The sequence below is a fragment of the Populus euphratica genome, unplaced genomic scaffold (assembly GCF_000495115.2).
Source record: "Populus euphratica unplaced genomic scaffold, PopEup_1.0 scaffold128.1, whole genome shotgun sequence".
Lineage (NCBI taxonomy): Eukaryota > Viridiplantae > Streptophyta > Magnoliopsida > Malpighiales > Salicaceae > Populus > Populus euphratica.
The window spans coordinates 111,853-122,635 of record NW_011500015.1 but is presented as its reverse complement, the minus strand read 5'-3'; the positions used below and the strand labels follow the sequence as shown (position 1 = coordinate 122,635).

Below are 10,783 nucleotides of genomic sequence, written 5' to 3'. Positions count from 1 at the left end.
TGCACGCATGGTCAGATTCTTCGAGGCTGGCCAGTGAGAAAACATAAATGTTTTTTGATCGATTTATTTTAAGTGTTATCTTATTTCACTCATTATAATATTTCATTCAGTAATTATTTATTCTCAACTAGCCTATACTTTAATTAAATTCCTTTCATTTTTAATGATTTTCAAAATAATCCTTTGTTTAAAAAATACTTTTTAAAAAATTAAATTATTTTATTTTTTATTTTAAATTAATATTTTTTATGATTATTTTGATATGTTGATATTAAAGATAATTTTTTAAAAAATAAAAAATTATTTTAATATATTTTTAAATAAAAAATATTTTTAAAATAATGTAAAAAATTACGTGTATATATTTGAACTCCAAATCTTCGACCAATGAAAATAAAGATGCATTGCAAAAGTTTTACCTTCCTTCCTACTCACGCAATTAGATTTTCAAATTAATGTCGAAAATATTTGGTTATTTATTATTATCCGAAATTAGAAACCCTTTAATTATATCCTTTTTTATCTTATGAAATAATCAGACATACTAGATAACTCCAGTTAATTTAATAATTTTGTTATGAATTTTTTTATTTTATTATATAAAAATAAAAGTAAATACTGATAAAATTAAACATCAATTAAACATTAGAATATTTGGCTAAGATGACGTAGCCATTCAAAAATAAATAATAAAAAATAATCTAAAATTAATAAATGAAATTAAAATAAAAAATTTAATTTTTAAAATTGTTAAAAAAAAAGTTAGCTGGCCTACTAGCTTGGATGCTCGCGACTCAGGTGATTGGTTTTAAGCATAATCTTTGATTTATCTTTGGCCGGCTCATTTGGCTAGAAACTTCGGTCTCTGACTTTCTGACCATCAAGACTTATTCTCAGTATTTTTTTTTTTTATTCTCAGTATTTTTATTTTAGTGTGATGCAGCTATAATAATTTAATAACTATTCCGATCTCAGAATTTAAATCTAAAAAGTAATTAGAGCAGAAACAAAACTATGTTTTACCAAACCAACCACTAAGATTTAAATAATTTATTAAAAACAATTCTCTATAATGACGTGGAAAATTAAAATTAAAAACAATTCTCTATAATGACGTGGAAAATTAAAAAAATATAGCGCAAACAGAACGAATTAACAAAAGCAAGTAACCAAACCATAAATAAAATAACACTACAATGCAGCTCTGTTCTGCTCTGCACCCCACGCGCTTGTTTCGTTATTTCCCCAAACTTGCCACGCCATCCCTCTCTCTATCTCTCTCTCTCTCTCTCTCTTCTTTTAACCACTGCGTTTCCGCGGAACTCTTTCGCTGGCAATGGAGATGACAGAGACAACGACGATCTCTTAGCGGCAAAGAATCAGATCCGAATTCCTTATCTCTCCAATTCCCCATTTTACCCTCCCCCTCCCCCGCCTTCCTGCTCCTCCTCTGACTAACTATATATAAACGTGTCGAACCTACTAGCGAACCTTATTAGGACTCCACTTTCAGGCCACGCAAGCTCCTCTATTCCAAAGACACGAGAACCTCCTCCTCCTCCTCCCCCGCCATCTGGTTAAAATCGAATCAATATAATCTGGCGGTTCGGTTACAGAAGTTGTCTTTGTCTCTGTTTTTTTTTTTTCCATGTGCTTGACGTTGGTTATTGTGTTGATGTTTTGATGATGATGATGATCTCATTGCCGTCCTTCAATTACCATAACCAATGATTTCCTCTTCTTCTTGCTCTCGCCTGTTATGAAGTTCGCCGGTGATTCTTTTCTCTCCTCCTCTCTTTCACTATTTTCATGGAATTCTCATCCTCATTCTCAAGGTCCTTTTTTACATTATTTAATTATATTGTGTGTTTAATTTAATGAATGGAATTAATCCAAGGCTAATAATAAGAAATGCATGTGTTACTGTGCAGTGAATTTTGATTTTGGACCAAATTCTAATGGGGAAAGCTGATTCTTCTAAATGCGTTTTTCCCTTGACAAGTCTCCAGATTGGGTATTTCCTGCCTTTTATCATCAGTTCCTGTAACTTTCATGTACCTCAAACTTGTTTGAATTTCATCCGGGAAAGAACTCGGAATTTTCGATTTATGTTTTTTTAGTAAAAAGGAAAATCTTGTTATTTTTAGGAAAAAAGGTTATTAAATTTGATTGTTTGTCTGATATACTTGGAATGCCAGTCAATCATTGATTCGTTATTCCAAACTTGAAGTGTGAGTTTTGTACATGGTATTATGCTTTTGCAATTCTAATAGAGTACTTTCTTTCTAGGTAAAATGGAATAAAAAGGGGAAAAGTGGAGGAAAAAGTGTGACAAAATTAATATTACAATTTCAGATTAAGAAGCATATGAATGAGAATCTACCCTGGTGACTTTTCATTGCTATTTTGGAATCTTGTTCTCTTGTCGAACACACCAGTGTTTTTGGAAGACATGATCAACATTGGCCAACATGGTAGTCTATGGTCTGTAATTAATTTGTTTTGATAGTCTTTTGTATTTTATTTGATGTAGGAATAAATTTCACTTGTCCCTAAATGACTTCATGCAACTTTTAGCATGACTATCAAAACCAATGTTTTTGGGTACCCGTCATTGTCGGTGTGTTTGATCGCATCTAAGTACATGATGGATCTGCCTGCTTTGAAAATGCTGCAGATTTTTTTTTTTAATTCTTTCCTTTTTTAGAATATATCATATGGTTGGGAACCTTGTAGTGTTAAGAGCATGGGAGGGCTGTTAGTGTTTTAGTGTGTTGAGTATGGTTACTGAATGCTAGCTCTTTTTGATCTTTTTTTTGCCTCCTGTGATTTTAGAGACTTGCAGTCTTATCTCTCAGATCTTAGCCTTTTCATTGCGTTTGAAAGTCGCAAATTATATATTTTGGTGGACAATCGGCCATGGCTGAGAAACCTAGGTTCACACCCAGCTCACTTGTGGCAATTGATGGTTACCAAGGTTGTTAACTCTTGAATTAGCTTTGTCAAAAACTCTCCTTTTCAAGTCTGCCCTTAACCATCTGTGGTTTTAATGTCATTTTCTTATTCATCTACAGTCCAGGTTATCTCCTTTTGCAAACACTAAGGCAAAGAGGGGGAGAAAAGAAGGACAGGGGGCTTCTTCTCAGTGTAATCCTAGTAAATCAAAGAAATATGAGAGATGGTTCTCATTGATTGAAGTGGCAACTTTGTCCCGGAAGAAGGGTTTGCCACCTGTGAATAAATTAAGGAACTCTTTGCTCTTAAGCAGTGAATTGCACAGGACGCTTTATGGTTTTATTGTCTTTGAAGTTGCATGGAAAGATGTGCGGGGTATTAACTACTTAAACGAGCTTCAGGTACTGCCTTTCTAAATGTTCCATATATTTTTTGATAGTGAGCATTGTTTTGGTCAACGATTATCATTTCAATTGCAGACTGACACATCTCTGGCTATCGAAGCTAAGATTATGCGAAGATGGGAATTTGATAGTGTAGCTCAAGCTGCAAGTTGTTTATCTTCATGGTTCTCAGGAACTCTCTCTGAGCTGCTAAAATTGAAAGATTTTCTGGATTCTGCTACAGGTATTCTGTTGCACGCATGATTCCTTATTTTACTATAGTGGAAGAAAGCAACTATCTTTGTTGAATTCTGGATTGGTAAGAAGGATATGATGATGAATACGGATAGATATTGGGGCATGCCTCCATTTGTGTTGAAACAAACTGCCTGCTGGATGTAGGTGGTGACTGATTTTGATAACTTCCTTTATCTGGTTCACCATTGCAAGGATCATGCCCCATGTGGATAAATTAACATGTTAACTGAGAGGACTGTCTTTTATATTCATTTGGAGATCGAGGAATTTTTTTATATGAAATGCTTACAGTATAGTCACTTTTCATAGAGAAACGCAGTCTGTGTTCCAATAGGTATGGTCATAAATTGTAGAACTTGTGGCATCCAAATTGATGTGTGATGGTTGTAAAATGCATAGTTTTGTGTCTGGAAAGTGAACAGTGGGGTTAGTATGCACTAGGTCTGAAGCTTTTCCTTTAGAATCTGGACTTTTTGTAGAGGTAGTTCTTTTCACATTGGAAAATAAATGAAGTACAAATTTCCAATGGTTTGGTTCACCACCATCACCATCGTCTTTCTGTTTAGATGGTATTCATGAATAAAATCTCAATTTAGGTCAATAAGTAGGACCTTTGCGGGCATTAACAACTGACATTTGATCCTTGATTATTGCATCTTTTGCCAGTTCAGGTGCAGTGCAACCTAACTGACATGTTAACATCTTGCTGGTGTAATTATTATGTTGATATATTGATGGGGCTACGTATTTCTTTTCAGTAATGAGCTTAAAATTACCATGTTTAATGTTGCCTGAAATTTTCAGGAGATACCTTTTATGATGCTGAAGAAAATTTCTCAACGACATCCCCTATTGATGATGATGATCTGAGGATGGAAGATAATTCTTCATACTGCCTTGGTGGCAGTTTTGATGTATGTCCTGGAACCCTGGATGATAAAGCGAGTGAGCCACACACTCCACCACCCACTGGGCCTTATAAGAGAAGAAGAGTGATGAAGTCTGTTGGAACTGGGGTTGAAGTTGATTGTTATACTGAGGAAACACCATGTGGACATGAAGACTTCACAGACAGCTCAGAGACTGATGCCAGTATTTGTGAAAATGCTATTGAAGCTAAGCAATACAGGGATGTTTTGATTTTGTTTAGGTTCAATGATCATGACCTGCCATTTAAACTAAGGCAAGTGGTAATGTCTGACCTGCGGTTACTAACTTTATTGGAAGCTGGGCTTCCATCTTGGGTTATCTTTCTTCAGTCATATCCAGGGTTTTGCCATCTTTATCGTCCTTGGATGTGCCCTCTAGCAAGAGCTTTGTATGTGTTAATCTCAATTATCACTGTTCTCATTGGATTTTATGACTTGTACAAAAATGTTCCTGTTCTGAAGGCAACTGCATCTAGTTTGTGTGGACCGCTTTTTGACTGGATAGAGACTTGGGAGATGGTTTCAAGGATCAAGTATCTGGGAACAATGCTATTTCTACATAACTTTGAGAAAGCTGTTACTTGGTTTCTGATGGTCACACGCACCACTAGATCCTTCTTTTCAGTTTTCACGCAGCCACTGATTGAACCGCTTGCTGAGATCTTAGGCTTTCTTCTTCCAGCGTGGAATATGTTCATTGAAGTAGCAGAGAGCTCATATTCCTTTGTTTGGATTGTGATTGAATCATCTTGCAGTGTGTTAGGAGACCTACTAGAGATTTTTGCATGGCCTATATGGTTTCTCTGGAGCATTGGTAGGTTCTCAGCTGTTTTGGTTTATATGCTACTTTGTAAGCAATACTCTCTTATTTTATAAGGTCGTACAAATTCCATTATATGTTTGTTGCTTTTTGTGCTGCAGCAACTTCCATCATATATCCCATATTCTGGACTGTTTGGGAAATACTTTATGCTCCGATTCGCTTGGTCCTTGCACTAGCTGGTTTTGTGGCTTTCACTTGGGGGTGGATATCAGAAATGATTGGGGATCTTTGGCAATCTGTAAGTGGAATATTCCAGCTTGCTTCAGTTTCTAAGGCAACAGTGAGTACATATGAAGTTTCAGTGTGGCGTTCGCTCTGGAATGACCTTTTTTCTCAGGTTGGAAGACACTGTAATTGCTAATTGCATTTTGATCACAAGTATGCAATTATGAAGTCAATGGTATTTATGTTTGTAACTTGTTCAGGTTTTTCGTGCTGTTAGGAGTATATTAAATGGTTTTGTTGCCTTCTTCACAGCCTGCAACAGGCATCGCCTAAGGTAATTTCACATCAGTGAGAAAAAAAACCCAGCTTCTATATGCTTTATTTCTGGATAATACGGTGCCTGATTATCATTGGTTTGTGTATAAAATATCTGAATTTAAGCCAGTATAATGGATAAAGAAAGAGATTTTCAAGACCATTCTCCTCAGATCCAAGACAGTTGCATTGAGATTTCATTCTTTTGTACTTTTATGAAGATATTATATATCCTTGCAGAACAATTCATAAAACAAGAAATATTTCAAGGATTTAGCTAAGATTCCCTTCTAATTGCTGTGTTGGAATTATCATTGAATTTTTCATTGCTTTCTAGCCTACAGATTAATTGATAAGCTCTGCTTCTTACTATATTTTTCTTTTCTGATGTGCTGGTGTACAGCATTTATAATCACATACAGGATTTCATCCAGAGATTACTTGGCCAGGCGCCAAGGTCACAACCATCAGATTATAGGAACAGTAGGGTGACACCTGAGGCTCGAAGTCTGGTGGTAAGTTTTCAAAATGCTTTCTGATGTTATGAATCTAACATCCAATGATAGATTTGTTGCATAAAAGATGTGATTTTAGAAAGAGGAAAGAAAAAAGGTTTATAGAAGAGGAAATCAGTAAGGATTATTTGAGAGTTCCAGGAGATACTGTGGTTTATACCTGAGGCATCAATGGCTAGATGCAACTAGTGTTAGTAATTGTCTTATTAGTCTCTCCACATCACCGGTAGAAAAAAATTCAGCGCTTCTTATAATGGTGTCAATGTCTAGACTTCAGTTCTCTGCTTTAGATTCAGCTTCCTAATTGCATATTTTTTAGCCTGATAGTTGCTTCTGATTTTGCAGTCTGAAGGGAGTAGGAAAATTCACATCAGATGAAGCTGAGCAATTTTTTGGGGGTCCAAAGGAAACTATACAAATGGATGCAGAGCCAGTCTTGCGCTGCAAAATATATTTGACGACAAAAAAAAAAAAACTAACTGCTAAAACCAAAATGGGTTGAACAGGGCAGCAGATTCTGCAAATAGTTACAGAAGTACCATAGAAAGAGCTTTATTCTTTTGTTTGTTTCGTGTTGTTTGAATTTCTTTTTCATGCTCTGCAATTATATGTAAATAGCATGTATAGACAGCTTGTACAGTTATCAAATATCAAAAAGCCCTTTTAAGCTGTAAGGTTCCCTGAGTGTTGACGGAGTCCTGCAGAATGACTCTCTCTCCCATCTCAGACATTATCAAGATTCAGTCTAATAAGGTTAATTGAGATGACACGATGTAACTGGCAACTGTTCGTAACCTGGTGTCTCTGCTGATTATGCTGAAACAAATTCTTGTAATGGGAATGCAGTGCGTCTCCATCTCAGCAGCACAGCAAACATATCATGGATCCTAGAGGCTGGGAAAGTGAAACGTACTAAGATTTTTGTTAAAACAAGAGATCAGGAAAGGAAATTATCCGTTCACTCCTTGCCCCACATTATGCTCAGGCTTCAGACCATTTATAGGTGCGGCTGAGATATGCTAATAATAGCTACTGCAAGAGTAGATTCTGTTGATAACGTTTCCTGTATTTAGTTGTTCTAAGAGCACACAGTCTGCGTTGGGTCAAAAACTTTCAACATCCAAGCGGCGTATTTTAACGGGTGGAAGGTTGCTTTTCTCATGCCCGTTTTCCGAGTGCATAACAACTTGCAGGACTTGAAAAATACAAATTCAGAGTTCCAATATCAAGTTCATTCGAAAACGAAAGGGCATTTGCTGGGGCGGGAGACCCTTTTTTATGTAGCTCAATCCCCACCGAAAGAAATCCCCCATGCCACAATGTGATTAGTTTCGATCTACTTTACTATACAATCAAGGAGGTCAGATAAAACATTCCCTCTGATAGCACCCTCAACCAACACAATAAATAACACATGGAGAAGTAAATGGAGGGGAGAGCAAGGAATGAGAGAGGAGCCATATCCCAGCAAACTGAAACATTGCAAATCCAAATCCTAGCAGATAGCACAGTTACTGTCAAAGCTCTTGGTGAGAGCTTTTATACCAAAACAAGACCAGTGTATCGATGTTCATTACAAACAATCCTAAGAACCTATTGCCACCTACATCCACTAGATAGATTATCTTTCCATCAGCATTTAATTACTTGTTTTCATAGCACCACCAGTTTGGTGCAGCATAGCATCGATCTCATCCCCATCTTCCATGTCCAGCTGCATAAAGAAAAAGATGAAAATCAATATATGCATTAACTTGCTGTCTATAATCCATGCTTTTATTTATCGATGCATGAGTGACTGTGTGCATGCACAAGCATGGAGAGAGATACCTCATCAGGAGTTTGCTCTCCACGGAGACGACGACCATCAAACAAGAAGGCAATTGAGTTGAACTCAACAGATTGGCGATCACAATAGGCATTCATCAGCTTCTTCAATTGTGTGCTTCTTTTGATCCTGAAAAATACTTCATTTCCATCCTACAATCATAGTAAAAAAAGACTTCAACCAGCATGTTCTTGAAAATAGGAGTCTTATAACATCCATACAGATAACATACTTCTAACAACTCATATCTTCAAAAAAAGACAACTATGAACGACCCCAGGATGAAAATTCAATTAAAGACGCAACTTGAAACTTGTAATTCAGCATTTTGAAGGGTTCAGCAACAAAGTTCCTCAATCTACAAAAATAACCACGATTCAAAGGGGCAATGACCCAGATACACAAGATGAGCAACTACTAAAAGCATAACTTTCTCAAATTCTTCCACTCGTCTTTGACACTCGCATGGATTTTCTCTAACACAATTTCTGTTCACATAAGACTAATTGCACTCTTATTCTTATCCAAACCGTTTTAACCCCTGCCAAACTGTCTTAAAGAAGCCAAAATAACAGTGGCAAGACGTCGTGCAGTCTCATCGGAGTTTTCCCTAAACATAACCCATTTTTAATCAAGAACTCAAAATATGACAAAGAAGCAGATCACTTAATAAAAACTGAAATAATTTATACCACAAAGAGATTGTGAAGATCACTATCATTCTCCAAACACTACACAAGTACTGAAAACCCACGACCCCTTTATTTTCATGGACACAATAGACACATTCACAAACCAATTAACCCATATGAGTTTTGCAGTAGCAAAAAGCCGCAAAAAAAATTCCAAAACCATAAATAAATAACAGAAACCCCAAACAAAACACTGTCAAACAACCTAAGCGCAAAGCAAAAACCTAACAGATCGATAAAAACATTGCGAGAGAAAAACTAAAACCACAAATATGGAAAGATTAAAAGGAAACAAACCCCATAACAAAGAAAAATCACAACATCAACCAAACACAAAAAGATACCTGGCCTTTCACTTTTAGGTTGATGTGAGCAGACTGATCGTTGGGCTTCTTATCTTCCTCTTGCGGCTGACCAGTCACCCCAGACATTTTCTCTTCTCCCTCTCGCTCTCTTCTTTTTCTTCGAGTAGGAAAAGACAAGAAATCAGGGTTTCTTTTCCTCACCTTCGCTGCGACTGCATTAGTGTTTGTAATATTTATTTATTTATGTTCACTTTATTATATTCTGCTCCAGACGACTTTCTCTGAAACTCAGTGGTCAATTCTTTCAGAATACGTGTCGATGGATGATTGCTTTGGTGTTCTGATTTTGTTAATTCTTTATGATAAGTTCGGATTCTGTCCAGTAAGGAATGGAATTGTGGAAGGACTGGGTAGATTAGAGTACACCTGATAACCACGGTAATTTACCAAGGGATATTGGTTAGAGGCCCATTAGGTAATGGACAGAGCTGTGAGGCCCATTGTTGGTGACTGCTGGTGACTGGTGAGCGTGCCCAATTACTGAATCCGTACGTACTCTACATTAGATATGTTACTTAGCGTTCGATTAATATCAAGATAATGAAGGTACAAATATACTTACTTGAAAAGATAAAAATAAATTTATTTTTAAAATAAATTTTTATATTTTAAAAATAAAAGATATAAAAAGAACACATTAGATAATATATATATTTTTTATTTTTTATTTTTTTTGTAAAAACTCTAAATTTCAAAATTATTCAACTAAAACATTTAAAAATAAAAATATTTATTATCAAAGTTTTAAAAATTAACTTAGGGATTGAGCTAAGATAAAATTCAGGTTATGGGACAGGTTGATCCAAGTTAATATAGAAATAAAAATGATTATTATTATATTTTTAAAATCTGATTTAATAGATGACTAGGAGAAAGGCTCAAGTCATGTGTTGGAAGGGTCAACCCATGTTGACTCATGTTAATATAAAAATAAAAATAATAATTATTATAATTTTAAAACTTAGTTTAAGAGCCAACCCTAGAAAATGCTATGATCATGGTTTAGAGGAAGTCGAGTTGACTTAGGCCAATTAAGAATAAAAGTTGTTATTATTATAGTTTTAAAATTTGAATAGGAGGTTGACCAGGGCAAGGCTCGAGTCATGAGATGAGATGATCAATTTGGGTTAACATGAGTCAATGCATAGATAAAAGTGATTATTATTATAATTTTAAAACTAGATTTTAAAGTAAATTAGAGATATGGTTCATTTTATGGATCAAGAGGGTCAATTTGGTTGACAGAAAAAAAAAAAAACATAAAAATAATATAAGCAATCTTGTTTTGGCCAAAAGAAATTTTCAAAAAACATCAACGGGTTTTTCAACCAGGTGAAAGGCTAAGATCACAGATTAGAGGAACCCGAGCTGACTCAGGCAAAAAAAGAATAAAAGTTGTTATTAATATATTTTTAAAACCCAACTCAGGAGTTGACTAAGGCAAAGCTCGGGTTATGAGACGAGATGATCAATTCAGGTTGAGTTGAGTAAATATATAAATAAAAATAATTATTATTATAGTTTTAAAATTAGATTTAAAAATGAATTGAATGCA

General features: G+C 35.3%; 2 protein-coding genes across 3 annotated transcripts; one reads left to right on the top strand and one right to left on the bottom strand.

Annotated features, from left to right (window-relative positions):
- Positions 1–1,418: 1,418 nt before the first annotated feature.
- Positions 1,419–6,843, top strand: LOC105141627 (G1/S-specific cyclin-E protein). Of its 2 annotated transcripts, none has more exons than XM_011048895.1 (10): positions 1,419–1,772; positions 1,932–2,014; positions 2,836–2,977; positions 3,075–3,356; positions 3,435–3,582; positions 4,401–5,339; positions 5,447–5,685; positions 5,774–5,847; positions 6,232–6,343; positions 6,689–6,843. In XM_011048895.1, the coding sequence occupies exons 2-10, from the start codon at positions 1,959–1,961 to the stop codon at positions 6,719–6,721; spliced, it is 2,025 nt and encodes a 674-aa protein (XP_011047197.1). In that variant the 5' UTR covers positions 1,419–1,772; positions 1,932–1,958; the 3' UTR covers positions 6,722–6,843. The 2 variants fall into 2 exon arrangements, with proteins under 2 accessions (XP_011047197.1, XP_011047196.1); XM_011048894.1 differs by having other exon boundaries at positions 1,419–1,835.
- A 946-nt stretch (positions 6,844–7,789) lies between these two features.
- LOC105141628 (small ubiquitin-related modifier 1-like) lies at positions 7,790–9,404 on the bottom strand. Its single transcript, XM_011048897.1, has 3 exons — positions 9,208–9,404; positions 8,174–8,323; positions 7,790–8,057 (listed from the first exon to the last, which is right to left on the bottom strand). Exons 1-3 carry the CDS (start codon positions 9,292–9,294, stop codon positions 7,983–7,985), a joined length of 312 nt encoding a protein of 103 aa, XP_011047199.1. The 5' UTR covers positions 9,295–9,404; the 3' UTR covers positions 7,790–7,982.
- Between the last annotated feature and the right edge of the window lie 1,379 nt (positions 9,405–10,783).

Coding starts and splice junctions, on each gene's coding strand:
- LOC105141627 (XM_011048895.1), top strand. CDS start 1,959: ATGGGGAAAGCTGATTCTTCTAAATGCGTTTTTCCCTTGACAAGTCTC. Junction 2,978..3,074: donor GGCAATTGATGGTTACCAAG/GTTGTTAACTCT, acceptor ATTCATCTACAG/TCCAGGTTATCTCCTTTTGC. Junction 5,340..5,446: donor ATGGTTTCTCTGGAGCATTG/GTAGGTTCTCAG, acceptor TTTGTGCTGCAG/CAACTTCCATCATATATCCC.
- LOC105141628 (XM_011048897.1), bottom strand. CDS start 9,294: ATGTCTGGGGTGACTGGTCAGCCGCAAGAGGAAGATAAGAAGCCCAAC. Junction 8,324..9,207: donor ACCTAAAAGTGAAAGGCCAG/GTATCTTTTTGT, acceptor CTATGATTGTAG/GATGGAAATGAAGTATTTTT. Junction 8,058..8,173: donor GAGAGCAAACTCCTGATGAG/GTATCTCTCTCC, acceptor TTCTTTATGCAG/CTGGACATGGAAGATGGGGA.